Source organism: Lactuca serriola, chromosome 8, assembly GCF_051521515.1.
Source record: "Lactuca serriola cultivar US96UC23 chromosome 8, Lser_US96UC23_V15, whole genome shotgun sequence".
NCBI classification, from domain to species: Eukaryota; Viridiplantae; Streptophyta; class Magnoliopsida; order Asterales; family Asteraceae; genus Lactuca; species Lactuca serriola.
In genome coordinates, this window is record NC_136415.1 from 141,165,179 (window position 1) to 141,186,524 (window position 21,346).

Here is a 21,346-nt window from a genome sequence, read left to right on the forward strand (position 1 = left end):
GCTACCACGGTCGGATAGGGTGATGACATGGGAGGATTTTACGACTCGTTTCATTAGAAAGAGAGTGTGCCCCAGTGGAGATCGAATGAAGACAAAGGAGCCATTCTCATTTGGAAATCATTATAAGTTGTATGTTTGTCTTATTCTACACTAGCCTTCATCTTAAACACATAGAGCAATAGTTAGAATGAGAAGTAGAGCACCAACAATCGATATCGACTTGGGAACAACATACTCATGTGTTGTTGTATGAAAACACAATCAAATGAAGACCATACATAATGAATGATTAGCAATTAAAATGACACCAAGAATCACATTGCAAATAGTATAAAATACATAAATATATAATCTTGAAACCCTTAGAAAGACCGATATACGTAGCCTCACGCCTTTATAGCGATGATAAATTACGAGTGCATGTCGCATGGTTAAATGGTACGTCCGAAATGAGCAAAACGTTAATGCTCTCGAGGGAAAAGAAGTCACAAATCATCATTAAGCTTATTGGTGGAGACCGTTGAATGGATCCTAAATATTTCTTCACCAAGAATAAATTGAACTCGCAAAAGTTCATCGGACGTGTTTTATGTCTAAAAAATCATGGTCGTGACCTATTGTATTTCATGTGGCTTTATAGTTGTAACAAGTGTTCTTTTAATAATAAAATTCTAGTCTTTTCATCTCTAGATTTTTTTTAGAACGGTTACACATGCATCCACTATTCTACTCCCAAATCTACATATTTTGTCTCTGGTGAGACTTGAACCCTCAACCTTTGGCTGAGGGCATACATCCGTCAACTCATGATAGGCGCTAAGCTATAAGCCATTTGATTCTCCAAATTGTTATTAGTTTGTAATAGCAACAAACGTTCGCTTTATATGATATGTAGTGAATAATTCTTTTATAAAATAAAAACTGATGTTGATGATAGAAAAAGATAAAAATCGGCCGATCTACTTGGTTGTTTTTTTTTAATGATTTAGTTATAAATTTTAATTAAGACCAGGATAATTGAACAAAACAATTTGATAACTGTATAAAAAATAACCAGTAGTCAATAATTTTTTTCATATAATATTTTTCCAGTGAATTTTATATTTAATAAAAAAATGTACTTAAACAATGCATGATTAAAGCTTACACATATAATCATTTCGTTTCGCTTTTAAAACCATATTTGATTTTCTTTGGTAAATTTGTCGTGACTTCATGCATTTTCTTTCTATATGGAAAAAAGGGAAAACCCATAATCTTAAACAATGATTACTGATCATTGACAATCACAATTAGATAAAACTTAATGCTTTCCATTTATTTGTTTGATTTATGGCATCATATTTAGTTTTTTTTTTTTTTTTTTTTCATCTACGTAGTCTGCTTTTTGTCAATTATTTTGACTTTAACCTGTTTCATTTCGTAGTTGTTTTTCGTGTATTATTGGTTTCATTTTTAGTATCTCAATGTATATATTAGTTTAGCCAATTTTAGTAAATATATTCTTACTATTTAAAAGCTTATATAACGTGATTTAATGTGGAAAGGAACATTAAAAAACTTAATAATAAGGTGGGTTCCATAGTTAAAATGTCTATAAAATGGCTAAGTGTAAAATAGCTTCACCATAATATGACCATTAATGTTAGTACTTTAGAACCATACGGTTTAATAGAATGAATTTATCATTTTATGTCAATGTTACATAAAATGATAAAAGAATTACACATAAAACCGTTACAAAGAACAAATTTGTTATATTAAGAGCGGTTTGGGGATTGAGTTTGAAAATGATTTATTGATTTATTAGTTTTTCAAAAAATCTAAAAATCAAAATATTAATAATAATAATAATAATAATAATAATAATAATAATAATAATGGGAAGCTAATAAACATTTTTGAAAATATTTTTTATCTCCCTCAAAAATAAAATTCATAAGTTACATTTTGTTGATTTTTTAAATCAGCTTATGACTTATAAATATTAAAAGACTATAATACCTCCACTAAAACCTAGCCTTTTTTGTTTATAGCTTAATCTTTATTCTAATAAATGAATAGTTTTAATCTTTTTTTGTCAAACTCTAATACAACTTCTCATTAGTATTATGTCATGAATCATGTACATATATTAGGCAACTCATTTCAAAATTCAAATTTATATTTTCTAAATATATGTTAAATTTGAAGTAATAATAACTTTAAAATTTTGATATATCTCTTAATTAATAATTTATTTAAAATGATTTATTTAAAATAATTGATTAATAATTATAAATTTTTATTATAAAAGTTTAATTAATTTTATAATCGTGGTTCCCACGTGTTATAAACTAGTGTTTTTATATTAAATATTATAAATAAAAATACTAAATAGTTCTAATGTAACACCCTTGATCCAGGTATTTTCCATTTCTACCCTTATATATAAAATGTGTTGCAAAATTGGTCCCTTTAACACTTAAGTGAAAACACGCCACCTTGTGCGTACGTTGGGCGTAAGTGGCAAAAATCCAAACCCTAAGTTTACGGTTTGAACCTTATTTAAGCATAATTATCTCATTGAGGCCCCTTTATTTATCAGCCTCCGCATCCCTTTTCGTCCCTAACAAACCCTAATTCCTTGTGTGAGTCTTTGTGAGCTTAAGAGCGTATCTGTGGTGTTCTTGAAGGAATGAGAAGGAAAGGGAACCATCTTGGAAGCTTAAGTCACTTTGGATCCAGAAGTGCTTCACCCTTAAGCATCATTCAGAGGTATAAAGTCTGAAACTTGATAAGTATTTGGGTAGATCTTGTTAGCTTTGAGTTTGTGTCCATTTTTATCCCATAAGCTTGGTGTTTATGAGTATGGATTACTCTAACAAGAAGAGATGTCCTTTCAGACGTTTTTAGGTGTTAGGCATCATAAAAGTGTGATCTTGGTCCTCATATCCCTTCCATGCAAGAGTTATGATGTCTTAATGGATTAATAAGTTAGGGTTTTTGTTTTTGGACCTTTTCTAGCCATGGAAAGTCATAAAAGTGGAAACTTTATGACTTAAGATGATGTTTTGAGTCTAGTTCTGAGTTTGGATGGAAAACCCTTAAGGATTAAGCACTTAATGAGAAGGAATGGACGCAGACGACGTACGTTGGGCGTACCAAGTGGTACGTTACGCGTACGAGGTTTGTGTCCCATATTTTGGGTATGTTGGGCATACCTAGTTAACTTTGACCTTCTTTGACATTTTGTCTTGTTGACTTTGACCAAGGGTTGACCAAGTTTGACTTAGGGACATTTTGGGTATTTTGAGTTGTAGTTTTAGTTTAGGTCATTGTTTGTTGTATAGGTGACCTGTAGAGTTGACTTTTGGGGCAGCGTTCTTTGTTGCTATCTTTTCAGACTGTGGGGTAAGTTCATCATTGTACTTGTGGGTTGAAGGCACCAATGTCGGCCCGGTAGATTGTTATTGTGGTTTAGAATGTTGCTATGATGTATTGATATGTTAAGATTTGCACAATTATCAGTTACTGTTATATGTTTTATTTGTTGCATATGTCGACATAGTGCGGTTTGGGTTGAGGCTTCAGTGTTATGTACGTAAGCCAACAGACTGGGGCATTCTGGTTCGATGACTGGTTGGGCCGAGGCAATCCAATCCAATGACTGTGGGTCAGGGGTAATCTAGCTCGATGACTATAGACCCAAGGTAATCCAGTCTGATGATTGTGGACCCAACATGTATGTTTGTATATGATATGTTACGTGAGGTATGGGGAGACTCTCTAAGCTTTGGCTTACAGTTTATGTGTTATGTTTCAGGTACTTCTAATGATCGGGGCAAAGCAAAGACATGATTGTGCACATCCTTCAGTTTTTATGAGATTTGATTTTGGGGACACTCTGATTTGTGATTTTTGACTTTTGGAAACTAAGTTTGTAAACATTTATGGTTTGTGGGTTGATTTTGAAAAATGAAAATTTTACCTTGATTTTTGGGATGTTACATCTAAATATATAAGATTTTTTTTTTTGTCATTTTACAAATATAAACTAATCCAAACAATTAAAAAAAAACTTATTAACATAATATTTTATCACCACATAAACTAATACAAACACTTTTATTAAAAAAAACACATTTTAGTCACACGCGCGCACACGCACACACACAAATATATATATATATATATATATATATATATATATATATATATATATATATATATATATTCACTTGAGATTAAAAAATAAAGATTTTGAGATTCAACCTCAGCCACATATTTCTCATTTATCGCTCTAACGCTCCAGCGTACCGACAGCAACAGGGTATGCCTAATCATAAATGATTATATGGCAGAAAGATACAATCATATATGATTATGCATGTTTATACGTATGTGTCTAATCATAAATGATTATACATATATGTTTGTTCACAAAGTAAGTAATCATAAATGATTATGACAATTAGTGGCAGAAAATATGGTGGTGACAGAGGTGACGGTAGTATAAGTAACGGAGGTGACAGTGGTGGGGTCAGCTGATGTTAGAGGTGGTTGTAGTGGTGGTGGCGGTGGCGGGGATGGTGGTGGAGGAGAAAGGAATGGACAACGCTTTATAATCATTTGTGATTATAACTGATTTGTCACGTTGGTACGTCGAAAGGTTAGAGCGGCAGATGTGAAATATATGGTTAATGTTGAGAATCTCAAGATCTCTATTTTATTTTTAATTTCAATATATATATATATATATATATATATATATATATATATATATATATATATATATATATATGCTAATAATCACTTTTTAATTTTATCAAAAAGTGTTTATTAAGTAAAATAAGGAATCCAAACACCCCCTAAATGGTTAACAAATTATGTTGTATAATTTATTATTGAAGTATTAGAGTTAACGTTCTGAAATCAAGTCAAATTTTGTTATCATGGAATAAACCCCTTTAAGTCTTGACTTGCCTTATTCTCTTTTTGTGATACGAATCACAAAACAAAGTAATTTCAAACTTATTGTATTTTAAATTAACCAAAAAACATACAATAACATATATCATTGATTACACATCAATAGTTATCATGAAACATAATGACAAGATAGCAATGGGGTTGGGTTGTGTTTTGTTGGTGTTATAGCTTTTAGCTATAAGAATCATTGGTGTTCTGTTCGCCATATCAAATTGGGCTATATCTATAAAAAGCTAACCATAACTCCCAAAAATGATATGGACCAATTAGCAAAAAATGGTTTTCACTTATAGTGCCAATTTAGCAACTCTTTAAAGTAGAGGGCTGTGGGGTGTAAATTTTGCCATAGAAAATAAAGCCGCCCTCCTATAAACAGAAGTTTGAAAGATGAGAAAAAACCCACAAGCTGAAACAAACACCTTTTTCTTTGTCTCTGTGAACTTGTTTCTTTTACTGAAATTAAAGCAAACTTTCATGAAAAGCTTCCATTTTTATGTTATTTTCATCCATGTCGTCTGATATTAGTTAAAATAGAAAAACACCCATCAAAGATTTCTTGGTGATTGATTGATTGATTGATTGATCACATTGAATTGGGTTCAAGATTCTTGGAAGTTGATGTTGAAGTTGTTGAATTGTGTTATAATTTGTTCAGATATTGATATTTTGGAAGGTGATCTTACAGATTTGGTGTCGAATTAGTGAGTTAGGGTTAGGGTTTGGAGTGATTTGGGGAGAAGATGGGATTGGGTAGTCTTCTTCCTCCCACAGTTGGGCCACCGATAAAACGGCGAGCAGGGCTTCGGAGGAAACAGGCAGGTAGAGGTTCTTACAGGGGTAGTTAGAATCTGCAAAAGGGTAAAAAAGTCAATTTAGTTTGTGTTTGGGGGTGGGGGTGTTTAGAGTACATTAACATAGTGAGGAAGAAGAAGATGATGATGATGATGGGTGGTGTGGAATTACACCAAGAACTGAAGAATCTGTGTGTTAACAGTGACTGGAAGTATGCTGCTTTTTGGAAACTCAATCATGGAGATCGAATGTAAGATTGTTTCTGAAACTTTAGTGTTATATTTTTGTCAAATTTTGATTTGAAATATGTATAATTGTATATAATATTTTGCTTAGATTTGGATTTTTCTCAAAAATAATGGTTCTCCAAAAGTCAGTCAGTATCAATCATAGGGTCTCCGGTCTTGTAGTTCAATATTCTAAACTTCTGTTAAATACCTAAAACACCCTTCAATCTTGCTTTTCTGCAAAGAGGATGGGCAAATACGTAATTTTAGCTGAAAAACTTACCAATTTGGGAAAAAAATTGTAGGATTTTGACATGCGAAGATGTGTATTGCAACACGGACGACGACAGTTATGCGGATAATCTTGTTGAATTAGCAATCGTACAGATGTCTTATAGCGTATATTCCATTGGAGAAGGGTAAGTTGGTAAATATTTATATTTATGCATACATTGTATCACTATCATTCATTAATCATGTTCATAAACCATAATACGTTTGTTTTTGTACTTTCTTTGTTGGGCAGAATCATCGGGCAGGTTGCAGCTACGGGTAAACATGTATGGAAATCCGGGCATCAACTTGTCAACAGCCCGAATTCTTTAGATGGGGTGAGAAATAACTCGGATTTTTAACGTATTTTAAGCTTTTATGTAGACCATAAAAAGTTGAGGACTTAATATATAAATGTATGTGTGTTAATTTTCAGCATTTTGATGAATGGAAAACACAGTTTACATCCGGGATCAGGGTACGTCACATATAAAAATCAGCTATGGTAATTAAAAATAAAAGCAATATATTTTGCAACAAAGATTCCATGGAGTTGATCATGAAATGATGTGTGTTTGGGTGTTTTTGTGTTATGCAGACTTTTGCTGTGATGGCTGTTGCTCCATTTGGGGTCATACAACTTGGCTCTTTAAAAACTGTAAGACAACTTCAATCTCACCTCGTTGTATATTTATTTATTTAGAAAAAAAAAAAAAAAAAAAAAAAACTCGCATTATATTCATATTGTGTTATTTCAAATGCACAGATGGCTGAGGATTTGAAGCTCATGAACCATATTAAAGAGATCTTTTCCCACCAACAAACTTCTTTAATGGTGTCTACATCTACAGACTCTTCTCCTTGTGTGGTATATCATTCTTTCTCTAATCTATCCCTTATATAATATATAATATATTATTATAGTGTTGTTTCTTTTTGACTTAACGCAATGAGGCTTTCCTCATTAAGTCCTATTTTACAAATGTGTTCCAAACATCATTTCTTATAATACCATGTAATCCTTTTCCTTCCAGACAGAATTATCTACAAATTCAGGGCATGTAAACAATCACAATAGAAGTAGAACAATGAACAACAGATGGAACATGTCTGATTTCATCTGCAATGATCAAAATCAAAACCTGTTCATGCCCATAACTTCTGAAACCGAAACCGAAGAGTCACTCAAGTTTCCTGCTGGATGCGAGTTATACGAAGCACTGGGACCCGCATTTTGTAATAGTTTCAATTGGGACACAGTAACAACAACAACAACAACAACAACCGAGACCCTAACTGTTGACAAGATGCCTGAAGAAACAAGCAGTAGCAAAATATCTGGCTCTCAACATCTTTTGGAAGCAGTTGTTGCTAAAGGCAGATCAACCAGTGGTTCGGGTTGTTACTCAATTGACATGGAAGCATCATACAGAAAGGTAGAGGGGTTGCATGAACAAGTGGTTAAGGTCGGGAAAAAACGAGCCAGACCTCGACCCAGAGATAGACAGATGATTCAAGATCGTATTAAGGAACTCAGGCAGCTTGTTCCCAATGGATCAAAGGTAACACTCTTGCTGTTGTGTTGTTCAAATTATAAAATACTCTTGTCTTGTTTTTCCTTCATTGAGAATTTGAGTTGAGAAGAGTAATTTGTGTCTGTTACAGTGTAGTATTGATTCGCTTTTGGAACAAACAATAAAGCATATGCTTTTCATGCAATGTGTCACCAAGCATACTCATAAAATCAACAAATCTGCTGACTTCAAGGTAATTTGTTTGAATACTACGTGTTATGATATGCCATGGTTCAAATTCCAATTCCAAATGTTGATTGGAATTTGTGATTCTGCAGTCGGTTGGAAAGGAAAAGCAGGGTTCGAGTTGGGCAATGGAAGTAGGGAATGACCTAAAACTGTGTCCGATAATTGTGGAAAATATTGGTGTCGATGGGCAAATGCTGGTAAAGGTACAAAAAGCGATAAAAACCCTGGAATTTCTTTTTTTTTTTTTTTGTAATCTTTTTGTCAACATTTATTTGGTTTGTATATGTAGATGATGTGCGATGAATGTGTTGACTTTCTGGAGATGACAGAAGCAATTAGGAGCTTGGGTTTGACCATTTTAAAAGGTGTGACAGATGTCTATGGTGATAAAACCTGGATGTGTTTTGTTGTTGAGGTACATCCATTCCTGACCCAAGGCTTGTTTGGACTTTTTTGTTTAAAAAAAAAAGTCAAGTGACTAAAATGTTGTGAATATTATGTTTTTTACAGGGCGATAATAACAGAAACATACATCGGGTGGATATATTATGGTCACTCCTTCAGATATGGAATATGAAGACGAGCACCTGAGTCTGATAATCTTCATAGAGTGTTTGATAGCTAGGAATTTTGATTCTGTTTCTGGGAAATTTTTGTTCTTTTTATTGTTATTTATGCAAGATTGGTTGCTGGAAATGAGTGAAGATTGCTTCTTTTTCCTCTTTTGTTTGTTGTGAACTTGTAAACTTAACTTATGATTGATTACTGTGTGGTTTGGGAATATAAAGTTTTACAGATTTCGTTGAATTTGTTAACTTAACTTATGATTGATTACCCAGTGGCAAAAGGTGCTCACAAAAATGAGTAAATTGATGTTGCACTTCCTTAGCCTTTCTCCTAGGAAGCACTACTTGCCTTTCAAAGTGTAAAAAGTTGTCTTAATCACTTGTTATTGTTATATTGGTTTCGAGTTGTGGGTGATGAGAAACAGAAATTAGGGTTTAATGGGATTAAAAGAAACATATACTTATTTAGTGAAGATTGATGAAGAAAATGATATTGCTTAGTGATGTAATGAAAATTACAAGACCTAAATCTCCCTCTCTCTCACAACCACAAGGTTGGAGCCAATACAAATGTATCAAATATCAAATCTCCCTGCTCTTGGAATGAGAACATAAAAGAAAAGAATCAAAGACTAGTAGCATAAAAGATGGATGAATCAATAGAACAAATTTCTATCAGATTAAAGTACTCAAGAGTGTTACAGGAAACATAAAGAAGACACATACAAAGCATACTTGTTGTTATGGAATGGAAAAGAAGTCCCAATAGTAGTAAGATGGGATATGAAAAGGGAAGGGTGTTTTCTGAAAGTTACCATCTATTAAAGCTTTTAATTACTTCATCTTGGCTTCAGTGAAGAGGACATGGCGATTGACACGAGGATCATACTTTCGGAATTCAAGCTTTGTCTGTATCTTCCTTGGGTTCTTCTTCTTAACATAGAAGAAACCTGTCCCTGCAGCAGAAACTAGGCGTATGAAAATCGTAGCACTTTTTTTCTTCTCTCCCATTTTTTAATCTGCAAACACACCAGACAAGAGAACATCAGTCAAACGAATTGAAACCAATTTTGCAAATGGATCACAAGGCTTAATGTGTATCAAGGCATCACATAAGTTCATAAAAAACAAAGTAGCATACAATTCTCATAATCAGAGAACAGATTAGTCTCCAATTTGCAATCTTGGAATTGTTGGATTCCCAATGTACCTGAAACAATTCAGTTAAAAATCTACTGTGATTCTTATTTCTAACATGTAACACAATCATAAAACAGTCAAAGAGATGTAGCACACGAAATTGTTTTTTGAATCTAAATAAATGTCCTAGATTGTTTATATGATTCATTTTTACAAACATGAAACACCTATTAACTTTTATAATTCCTCTCCCATTCTTAATTCTATGTTTAATCCACAATAAAGAAAAGTGTTGAGGCTGTTCTTCACCTTGCCTTTCATGAAGCAGCTCTGATATCTTTAAAGAGATTAACCATGCATATGGTTGTTATTTATGTACTAGTATTTTTTAATACTGTTTTTTATTAGTATATATGATTTGAGAATGATGAATTGATTAAGAGAAAATGCATTCTCTCAAAATATAGCAACTTGATTTTTTCTTTTTGATGATCTTCAAAACCATAAACATTGTTTTATAACCGAATTAAAGAATTAAACCAGATATTTGAAACAAACCAACTCATTAATAACACTGAAATATAAAGCAAGAAAACGAAAACAACCTACAAATCTACAAGAATTTTTATGACCTAAAACACGAGCAGATCAAAAAGCTTTTAACAACGATTATGAGAATGTAAACAAAGAAACCCTAATTGAAACGCAGAGCTCTCACTCTTATAATTAAAAAACATAAACAGGCCATAATGTTCTTCTCCTCCATTATCCATATCAAAAATCAGAGAAACTTATTATAAAAATCGCATCTTATAATCAGAAAACAGTAACAGACCATCAGGTTCTTCTTCTCCATTATGCATATCAAAAATCGTATTCAAACAGAAATAGAAACACTGTGAATGAGCCCTAATCGTGAAAGAAATCGAAAATAAAAGCTCAAATCCGAACCTTAATGGAGTTGTCGGCGTCTGGTATGGCCGGAGATGGAGACGGCGTCTGGGAGTGTTGGGTTGTTTGGATTGTGTAGGCGCAGGATTGAGGAATCAGTAACCCGATTTTCTGAGATTAAATTACAAATACTCCTTATTTGGTAAATATTTTTATAATATACACCCTTTTGGTAAAAAAAAACTAACAGTTTTAGCCCTTGTTATGGGTTTATTCGATATTTATTAGAGGTGGCAAAAATTGATACGATACGAAACCCGACACAAAATAAACGGGTTTGGGTAAGATATTTCAACCCGTTTAAATAAACGGGTTGACACGACATGACACGAAAATTAAATGGGTAAGGTTAGGGTTGAGAATTTCAACTCGAATGTGACTCGAAAATGACCCGTTTATTTATATGCAAGTATTTTGAATTATTTAAATAAACTAGAAAGATACAAAATCAAAACCATAAGTAAAAGAAAGCCTTCGAATTGAATTGTTTTGTAATGTTGAAATGACTTAGCCATCTAGGTCAAGAATTCATTTCAATTTTTTCATTCTCTCACAAACTACCCGATCTCTTTCACCACTATCGCATCTTCATGACCTTCGTCATCCGCCTCCCCAACTCTCACTCTTTTAATTTTGTCATCTGAACTTGCTATAACTTCATATATTCTGTCTCCAAACTATTAGTTTTTCCTTTCCGCTTACCCAACTCCTACTTTTTCAACATGCTCAATCTTTTAACCTCACATGACACGACATATTTCGAGGTATAGCCCTAACCCGAAACCTGACACGAACTCGACACGAAAATAAACGGGTTGACACGACACGACACGTTAATTAAATGGGTCGGGTTAGGGTCAAGCACTTTCAACCCGTTTAGTGTTTCGACACAACACGACACGATTGCCACCTTTAATTTTTATGTTGTTATTTGTTAAGTTTTCAATTGAACCTCTTTATCATCTTTAAAGGTATAACTTTATTCAAACTTATCCAAGAATAGCGTAGATACATAGTATAAGCATGTTTAATTAATCCATGAATAACCCCAAATAGGACTATAAATAAACTGAACGTTCCGCAAATCGTTCGACGGGAAATTCATTTATGTTTGTTTATTTGATAATTAAACAAACATAAACACAAATTCTCGTTCGTTTAATTAAACATATGAACATAAACAATGGTTTCTTTCTTTTATTTATGTTTGTATACGTTCGTTTAAGTTTATTTATGTTCATATATGTTCGGTTTATTTTTATTACATTACTATATTGTATGTCCGTTTATGTTCATATGTTTTCAATTGTGTTTGTTTATCTTTGTTTGTTTATGTTCCTTTAGCATGTTAACAAACATAAACTATTTAATTTGTTTAAAGAACGAACATGAACAAGAAAACCCGTTCATTTATCCGCTTGTCTTTGTTAATTTGTTCAGCTAACTTAAACGAATGAACATGAACAAACATTTGTTCGTGTTCGTTTAATTTGTTTACAGCCCTAACTCCCCCCCTCCCCCCCCCCACCATACACACACACACACACACACACATATATATATATATATATATATATATATATATATATATATATATATATATATATATATATATATATATGGTCAGGATCTTTTGTGAACTCATATTTTCCCACGAACTTTTTCGTGTGAAATTTTTTTTAGAAAAAAGTGACTTAAGGTATTAAATCGGTCATACAGAAGTGCATTCCCAAAAAAATTTCGAAAAAAAATATTCACATATGAAAGTTATTTTTGACGAACATATGCACTTCCGACGTTAATGCATATATGCACTTTTCATGTGTACACCTTTTTTCAATATTTTTTTTTCTGATGCACTTCTATATGACCGATTTAATGCTTTAAGCCATTTTTTAAAAAAAAGTCACACGAAAAAATTCGTGTAGTTCGCAAGAAAATAAGGGTCCGCAAAAGATCATATATATATATATATATATATATATATATATATATATATATATATATATATATATATATATATAGTGCATAAAATTATTGTCATTCACATTAACCATAAATAATAATCTCTACACTAAAGTTATATAAAAGTATAACTAATTTAAACGATATAATAAAATAAACATCTATTATAATCACATTACCTAATGGTGAATAACACTATATTATTCTGAATTTAGTATTACCTTGTATTTTTGTTATAATTAATTAATTTAAGTTTTACTTATTTGATTATTTTTGAATTTCGATCATAATGACTAGTTAAAATTTCAATCATTATTTGGTAAGGTAATATAATATAATTTATAATATTATGCTATTATTAATTATTAGTTATTATTGTTGGTAATTAATTTTAAAGTCAATTATTATTACAAAGCTATAAACGACCATATATGCACAGAGTTTTGTAACAACTTATTATTATTTGTTATAAAATACTTATTGTTGATTATTATTGTTAACTAATACGATGAAGGAAGATGATATATATATATATATATATATATATATATATATATATATATATATATATATATATATTATAATAGATATATAAATATTAAATTTTAAAGGTCTTTTGTAATTTCTTCCTGGTACCACCAACAAATAGCCGGTTGTTGAAAAAATGTTCTTTTGCCCACACTCTGAAATTTTCTTAGGTTTGTACTCCATACACATACGGGACTATGTGGTAAGTAACTCACAAAACATTTGTAAGCTTTTATACCATACGATTACATGTATATTCGAAAATTGTTTGTCACATAACATCTTCTTACAAAGCACTTCAAGGGTGGCTGGGTGGTGATCTATCGATGGATTAACACATTCCAAAGGAGCCGATTTTCAGATAATTATCCATGCTTTTGTAATTAACTGTCATTTTAGTCCTTCAACAACTAAATATAATTCTTCTGCTCATATCTTTCGATTATGTTGCTGTTAACTTTACATTTGCTAGACTAGAATGATCAAGGTTTTACATTAGTCAATGTAATCGAATTATAGTTTCTTAACATTAAGAAAATGTTTTAACTTGCAAGAGTACACAGCCAAACAAATATGAAATATCTCAAGTCACCATACAATACTATCAGTCGAAAAGTTAATTTGCATGATACGGCAATGAATAATCAACCTCACATTAAAAGGGTATCAAGTTTAAATAAGAAAAAATGAACCCCAACTAATGTAGTCCCTATAAAATAAAATAAAAAATACAAATACAAATGGACATGATTTTTCTAAGATAATCATACATAGATTAAAGGATTCTTATGTATCTAAGGAGTGATTAGCCTGTTTTTGTCTTGGGAACCTTTCTTTGTTGACGCAATGATATCGAGTGTTTCATTCCTATGAAATATAATAAAGCTCCAAGCAAAGCCATATTCTGTTTCCAAAATTAAACCATTAAAAATTAAAAAGCACAAATTAAATAAAATTTCATTGCTAAAATGGGAATTAAGCTAAACCAACCTGTGTGAATTTAGTAAAAAGTTGACCGAATTCTGCATCTTCAACATCATAGTTGTAGAAATCATACAACACGGGTGTAAAAACAAGCTGATGCAGAACCTGTGGATGATATATCAAAGAAACATAAGAATTATTATTATTATGTATTGTATGATTAATTAATTAATTACTTACCAGTAAAATGGCACCAGCATAGCTACCAAATATGAAGCCAACTCCACCAAAGCCTTTAAGAACAATCACTGCTGAAACTACATGTTTCGTCTGTTCAAGTTCAACACAAACCAAATTAATTTTGGAATATATATAAAATACATAGTGTCAACTTTTGTGGCATATATGTATTTAAGTTTCCATCTTGTGAATCTTAATATTATGAATGTAAATGAATATGCAATTAATGGGTATTGACTATTGACGGAAAAATCACAAGAAAAAAGCAACTTTAACTTCTCATGGATAAATGTATAACATAATCAAAGACAAAGACAGAGAGATGCTTACATCAATTTCAGGAATTTGTATGCCAGCTTTAGAAGCAATCAATTTAGTGAACACATCAAGTTTTGGTTCAAGAACCTTTACAGCTGGCCCTCCATCTGTTCCATATTCATGATACCTAAAAAGATGGAGCCACATACATCACAATTGCACAACTCTAACTTTATTTAAGAAAAAAAAATCAGCGACATACAAAAAAACGATTAAGAACAAAAGAATATTAAACAGCAGTTAACAGGAGAATTAAACTAATCAGTCAATTAGGAAAGCAAAAAATCAATATGAGCTAGACACGTGCTGAGTGTTCGATCGTTTTGCATTTTGCAACAATGTGATGGTTGGAAATAATTTAATCACCTACTCAACATAATTTTCCATCTAAATCCCAAAATCTAGCACATTATTTCTCCATTTTCTTCAGTTAAAGTACGCATCACAACTCCAATTTATTAGGAAAACTGAAGCTACAGCATATGTAACAGCAGTAAACGAGAGAATTAAAGTAATTAAGTAATTACCAAACTAGAAGTCAATATGAATTAGATCTGTTCTACGCGTCCTTTTTCGTTTACTCAACATCGTAAACCAGCTCAACTCAATTAGCCATTTAAATGTCAAAATCTAGCACATTATTTCTCCATAGAACACCGATTTATTAAGTGAATTTCAGAGAAAAACAAAATTGAATAGAAAAGCATATTAAACAGGAGAAGAAACTAATGAAGCAATTAACAAGCTTATAATTGATATGAACCAGATCTGTGAAAAAAAAAAAGAGAGAGAGATCAAAGTATATACAGTTGATAAGCAGATAGTATGAAGAGAGAAGCAAAGAGAAGTCTCCCGGCGAACAAGATGAACCCCATTTGGCTTGGATCAAACCCTAAATTAAGCTCCAAGATTTGATGAATCTGAGGTGAGGGATTTATCTACCAAACTTATTATTATCGTTGTGAAAGTCGCCGTGATCGTGGTAGTCATCGACGTCAATGACCAGTCAGATGGATAGCGAGAGGGCGAGAGAAAGAAACGGATGAAATGTCTTAAAACTGAATGTTCCGTTAATCTCCGTTAATCGTTAGGTATGAGAACAATAATGTAAGTATACGCCGGATCCACGTTTTTTGGGAAATTTTCGATATGGCTATTGTATTTTTAATTTTTTTTTTTTATATTTACCCAATGTTCTATTTATTTTTTATTAAACTATAAATTTGATTTATGTGTTTTTCAAAAAAATGTGATTCAAGTTTAAATTTTAAATTTCGCACAAAACATACAAATAGATATGTTTGATTTAACGAAAATGTTTTGATCACTTACATTAACATCATCCGTTTAAGTCCATTACTCAACTTTGTTTTATATTTTCTATTAAAAACTTATTGTTAGTTATTAAATATGTATATGTTATTTATAATCCTAATTATTTCAAATAATTATTTTTATTCTTAATAAAACATTAATAACCCTTTATCTCTCATTCTCCCTATTAAACCCGGAATCGTAGACTTAGTTAGAAGCCTCATCCCCTTCTAGCATCTGCAACCTCTGCCCTCTTCCATCGTCTACAATCTCCGCCCTCTTTCCATTTTGTATGTAAAATCGAGAAATAAGTTTGATTACAAGGAGGTTTTTATAGAGTTATTACAGGAGTTGAGATTTATCCGTACATTAGTGATGTTGTATCTTTATTTTTTCTTCTTGCAAAATTGACATTCATACGATCATGTTTGTTGTATATAAAATCGTGAAGATCGTTGATGAGTGCGTCAACCTTCAATTTCATTTAGAGACACATGAAGACATACATTCATATATTTAAGTGTTTATTTTTTCGAAACTCAATTTAATTAGGTGTATGTTCAAGCGAGCAAAGATCATTGTTTTATCCTACCTTGATTATGTAAACTTATGTACTTAGTCCTCTTGTTAAAGTTCATGTAGATGTGGAAAGTTTTGTAGCGTTTCGGAGAAATTTGAGATCAATGAACACAGAATATGTAACATACATAAAAAATCATGATAAATTTAAACTTTTTAAATACAACCCAAAACCATAAATTGTTTACAAAAAAGTTTTCAAAACATTTCTGACATCAGAGTTTCCCCAAAATCATAGTTCATAAAACAGAGGATGCGTACGGTCAAGCCTTTGCCTTTTCGCGGTCATCCGAAATACCTGAAACATAACCCAAAATTGTAAGTCAACGCTTATTGAGTTCCCCCAAAATACCATCACATAACCAAATAACATATACAATAACAGCATGCAATGGGTCCACAGCTAAACGACTGGATCACCTCTAAGCCCACAACATAAGTCTAGCTTGCCATCGGGGCCCACATCTTATGTCTGGCTTGCTCTCTGACTAGATCAATCATCAGACTAAAATACCATCAATCCCTCAGTACGAGTCTGGTATACCGCCCGGTCCTCAGCTCGTATCTGGAATGCTCATGAGCCCTCAGTATGAGTCTGACATGCCCTACCCGACCCTCGGCTCATATCTGGATTGCTCCAAGGTTTGTTGGCTACCGCACGGAGAAGTACAACCTCAGCCCAACACAATATCTCGACATATACCAGATAATAAACATACACAAATAATCATGCAAACAGAATCACATGTAGTCCTACAGATCTACCATACTAGCATATCAATAACTAGCATAATCATGCATATCTATTCCATACTCAGCATATCAGTGAATATCAAACTAATAGGGCAACCTTGGTGTCTTCGAATCACAAATACAATGAGGAAAACTCACATCGCAAACTAGACAAAAGTTGATGAGGTCTCAACTCTGAATCTCAGCTCCAACCGCCTCCATTTCCAACCAAATGACTGATCTAAATCAAAATCCCAAACTACCGTTAAGCTTAAACTTGGTCAAAGTCAAAATCAAACTGGTATAAAGTCGTTCCCGCCTCAAACCCCCCCCCCCCCCCCCAAGATATCGAAGGTGCTCCCTATGCTGCTCTCTGGTCTTGGAATACACCAAGATATCATCAATGAACACGATAACAGATCAGTCGAGCATCGGCTTGCATACGCGATTCATGAAATCTATAAATACAACAGTTGCATTGGTGAGCCCAAAGAGCATCATCATGAACTCGTAATACCCATAACGAGTCCGGAACGCGGTCTTCTCCACGTCCTCCTCTCTCACTCTCATCGGATGATACCCAAACCTCATATCAATCGTGGAGAACCAAGATGCACCATGCAACTGATCAAAGAGGTCATCAATTCGCGGAAGGGGATAACGGTTCTTCACCGTTAACTTGTTCAACTCCTGGTAATCAATGCACATCCGGTGTGAACCATCCTTTTTCTTGACGAACAGTATCGGTCCTTCCTACGGAGAACTGCTCGGTCTGATGAATTGCTTGCCTAGCAGCTCCTGAAGTTGAGATGACAACTCCTGCATCTCTGGTGGTGTCGAACGGTACGACGCCTTAGAAATCGAGGCCGGACCTGACACAAGATCAATCCTGAACTCAACCTGCCTCTCAGGAGGCACACTGGGTAACTCCTCTGGGAACACATCAACAAAATCTCTGACAACTAGAACCTTTGAAACTAAAATCTGATCCCCAACTTGAGTATCAACCACATAAGCCAAATAACTTGCACACCCGTGCTGTGCTGAATATACTGATGAGCCTTAGCTGCCGAACAACATCCTGAACCAACCCTAGTGCCCTCTCCATAGATAACCAGTTCTCCCCCACTTGGGGTTTGAACTATCGCTCGTTGGCTCTAACAATCAATCATGGCACTAAACATGCTCAGCCGGTCCATACCTGCTATCACGCATACATCCCCCATGGGGATAGGGATCAAATCAATTGGATAAGGCACCCTGAAGATCTCCAATATACAACCCTGATACACCGCGGATGCAGAAACCCCTGTGTTTGTTAGCGATGGGAACTCGCAACGGACACTCTAACTCCCCAATAGTGTAACACCCGAAATCAGAAAGAACAAGAAAGGAAAGGAAAGACCCTAGGTCAAAGGGGTCAACTCGTCGAGTCTAGGGTGGAACTCGACGAGTCCGACCGGGGTCCGGGTCGAAGAGTAAGTAACCGACTCGACGAGTCGGAGAGTGGACTCGGCGAGTCCGGTCTAGATTGGGAAACCCTAAGTTCGGGACTTGGTGCCCTATTTAAAGGACCTTAAGACCTCTCCTTAGTGCCCCTTGTCGGCCAGAAGCTGCTATACACGATTCCAAACCCTAGTTGAGTGAGAGAAGGAAGGAAGTGAGCTTGGGGCTTTTGCAAGAGGAAGGTTTGGAGGATATGACCATTAAGGATCTAGAGGATCCAACCCTTTTGTTGTAAGCATCAGTTTGAAGGTAACAATCTATCACCTTGCCTTGTTGCTTCTAGATCTTCTCATGGATGATGTTTTGGGGCCATTTTGGTATGATAAGGAGCCTTTTTGAGTTAGAAGTCCAGATCTGAGGTTCTACTTCAGATCTAGGTGTGTCTTGGCCCAAAGATCCATAAAGTATCAGTTTTGGGTGTGTTGGTTAACCATGTTTGCCCCAAAACCTAGCCCTAGAGTGTTTTTGTCACACCCCAAAACCTGAACGACGGAAACGTTCTGGGGTGGATGACGTCATGTCAAGTATCACAACACATGCATTATAGTAATCAAAGTACAACAAAACATTGCATTAATAGTAATAGTTTTACATGGTTTACATTACAACGTATTAAAGTATACAAGTAATAGAATAAATACAGCGTAGTACTAAGCTATCTTCATCAACAGCTTCGGGGATGTACCTGTCTAATTTCTGACCTGAGAATACAAGTTATTTGAAAAGCGAGTATCAGCATTTTTACAAATGCTGGTGAGTTCATAAGTATTTAGTGTCATTTAGTCAAATAACGTTATGAAATAATAGTTTAAGTGTTTACAGTGCATTAGAGTTCTTTCCAGAAAATCCTATATTTTCTTTAATAAAAGCAGCCTTCTACCAAGACTGGTCAGTGTTATGTGGTAAAAAGTAGTTTTCCCTAAATTGCTATCATTATCAAAATACTAAATTTGATCATTGAAGAAAGCAAACGACATCAGGAATAACATATGCCTCAGCAGTGAGGACTGCTGACTAAGGCAAGGAATCATAGACTCCAGGAAAGTATCGAACGAACGACACGCCTGGTTCAGTCTAACAAATGGAGGCACAGACCCCAGAAGGTACCAAGTGAAAGGTACAGGTGGTAAGGTCTCAAACAGTGAATACAGACCCCAGACAGTATCAAATGAAAGATACGTCTTGTAAGGTCAAAACAGTGAATACAATGAAAACAGTGGATACAATGAATACAGTGGATACAGACCTCAGACAGCATCAAATGAATGATGCGTCTAGTAAGGTCTAAAACAGAGAAAACAGACCCCAGACAGTATCAAATGGAAGATACGTCTTGTAAGGTCAAAACAGTGTGACTCTGAAAATGAATTACCAGCATGCAGTGTAAATTGTTGGCGAGATACCGTTACCTTAAGCCCAAAGAATTATAAGGTAACCCAGTATACTCGTAACCATACTGACTAGAGTACTAGACGCCCTACAAGCGTCTAAAATATGACATTTGTCACCCGTTGGCTTGGTAGGCCGGGACTATAGCTAGCAGTCCGGGTGCAGGGTTGTCAATCCTGTATAGATCTATACACACAATGTCCGCTCTCCCTACAGGAGATTCTGGTTACCAACTAGACGACGGAGAATTCCGTGTCCTGAAGATGCATCCCAAATAGTAGGTAGAGACTTCCAAATAGTGGGTAGTGTGTAAGTGTTGAACTAGAGGTAGAGACTTCCAAATAGTGGGTAGTGTGTTTCTAATGTAAGTGTAGACTAGAGGTAGAGACTCTTAACTGAACTGACTAGAGAATTCTTGTATGTCTATACTCATATACATAATATATAACTAATGAATCAAACGACCTTCGGACGGCCATCCGATCCCACCAGACCACATCTCAACGAAGAAAAGGAAATAGGGCGGACGAGCCTTCCTAAGTATTTCAATCATTACTTATATGTATCTATATAAGCACAGACATACATCTAACTACGACTAAGTAAAAGTGATTCTTGTGAAGTAGGAGTGTCTAACAAGTGAAGTAGGAGCGGTCGCAAGTGAAGTAGGAGTGTCGAACAAGTATAAGCGTATCACGAAGTAGAGACGACATAAGTGAAGTAAGAGCGTCTATCAGGTATAAGCAACTACAAGTATAAGTGAAGTAGGAGCGATATCAAGTATAAGTGAAGTAGGAACGTATCACTAAGTAAGAGTGTGAACAAGTATAAGCGTCCATCAGGTATGAATGTATCGCGAAGTGGAAACGTTATCAAGTATAAGTGTATCTCGAAGTGGAAACGTTATCAAGTATAAGTGTATCTCGAAGTGGAAAAGTTATCGAGTAGAAGTATAAAAACATAGGCGTAAACTTTGGAAAACCTTTATATTTTAAGAAAATCACGACTTGGTATTCCTTTGTGAAATAAGTTTGATGTAACACTTTTAGAAATTCTTTGGAAATATTTCATAAATCAGCTTGAAATGAAACTTCGATAAAACAGTAAAAGTAAGAACTTGAACAAGTGAAAACCTTTAAGAAAACCATTTATAGTGTCCTACTCGGTA

The 21,346-nt window shown here is 34.0% G+C and overlaps 3 protein-coding genes across 4 annotated transcripts; 1 reads left to right on the forward strand and 2 right to left on the reverse strand.

Moving 5' to 3' along the window:
- The first annotated feature begins 5,255 nt into the window (after positions 1 to 5,255).
- LOC145065852 (transcription factor EMB1444-like) lies at positions 5,256 to 8,833 on the forward strand. The gene is made up of 11 exons (XM_079012952.1): positions 5,256 to 6,013; positions 6,296 to 6,409; positions 6,517 to 6,601; positions 6,700 to 6,741; positions 6,862 to 6,921; positions 7,030 to 7,131; positions 7,298 to 7,825; positions 7,929 to 8,030; positions 8,116 to 8,229; positions 8,316 to 8,441; positions 8,537 to 8,833. The coding sequence occupies exons 1-11, from the start codon at positions 5,904 to 5,906 to the stop codon at positions 8,615 to 8,617; spliced, it is 1,464 nt and encodes a 487-aa protein (XP_078869078.1). The 5' UTR covers positions 5,256 to 5,903; the 3' UTR covers positions 8,618 to 8,833.
- A 411-nt stretch (positions 8,834 to 9,244) lies between these two features.
- Positions 9,245 to 10,825, reverse strand: LOC145065853 (uncharacterized). Of its 2 annotated transcripts, XM_079012954.1 has the most exons (3): positions 10,684 to 10,804; positions 9,734 to 9,802; positions 9,245 to 9,611 (listed from the first exon to the last, which is right to left on the reverse strand). In XM_079012954.1, exon 3 carries the CDS (start codon positions 9,601 to 9,603, stop codon positions 9,427 to 9,429), a length of 177 nt encoding a protein of 58 aa, XP_078869080.1. In that variant the 5' UTR covers positions 9,604 to 9,611; positions 9,734 to 9,802; positions 10,684 to 10,804; the 3' UTR covers positions 9,245 to 9,426. The 2 variants fall into 2 exon arrangements, with proteins under 2 accessions (XP_078869080.1, XP_078869079.1); XM_079012953.1 differs by lacking the exon at positions 9,734 to 9,802 and having other exon boundaries at positions 10,684 to 10,825.
- A 2,911-nt stretch (positions 10,826 to 13,736) lies between these two features.
- Positions 13,737 to 15,684, reverse strand: LOC145070474 (uncharacterized). Its single transcript, XM_079017418.1, has 5 exons — positions 15,466 to 15,684; positions 14,671 to 14,785; positions 14,341 to 14,430; positions 14,167 to 14,265; positions 13,737 to 14,080 (listed from the first exon to the last, which is right to left on the reverse strand). The coding sequence occupies exons 1-5, from the start codon at positions 15,531 to 15,533 to the stop codon at positions 13,982 to 13,984; spliced, it is 471 nt and encodes a 156-aa protein (XP_078873544.1). The 5' UTR covers positions 15,534 to 15,684; the 3' UTR covers positions 13,737 to 13,981.
- Positions 15,685 to 21,346: the final 5,662 nt, after the last annotated feature.

Coding starts and splice junctions, on each gene's coding strand:
- LOC145065852 (XM_079012952.1), top strand. CDS start 5,904: ATGATGATGATGATGGGTGGTGTGGAATTACACCAAGAACTGAAGAAT. Junction 6,922..7,029: donor AACTTGGCTCTTTAAAAACT/GTAAGACAACTT, acceptor TCAAATGCACAG/ATGGCTGAGGATTTGAAGCT. Junction 8,230..8,315: donor ATGGGCAAATGCTGGTAAAG/GTACAAAAAGCG, acceptor TTGTATATGTAG/ATGATGTGCGATGAATGTGT.
- LOC145065853 (XM_079012953.1), bottom strand. CDS start 9,603: ATGGGAGAGAAGAAAAAAAGTGCTACGATTTTCATACGCCTAGTTTCT.
- LOC145070474 (XM_079017418.1), bottom strand. CDS start 15,533: ATGGGGTTCATCTTGTTCGCCGGGAGACTTCTCTTTGCTTCTCTCTTC. Junction 14,786..15,465: donor ATACTATCTGCTTATCAACT/GTATATACTTTG, acceptor CCATCTTTTTAG/GTATCATGAATATGGAACAG. Junction 14,431..14,670: donor TACAAATTCCTGAAATTGAT/GTAAGCATCTCT, acceptor GAACTTGAACAG/ACGAAACATGTAGTTTCAGC.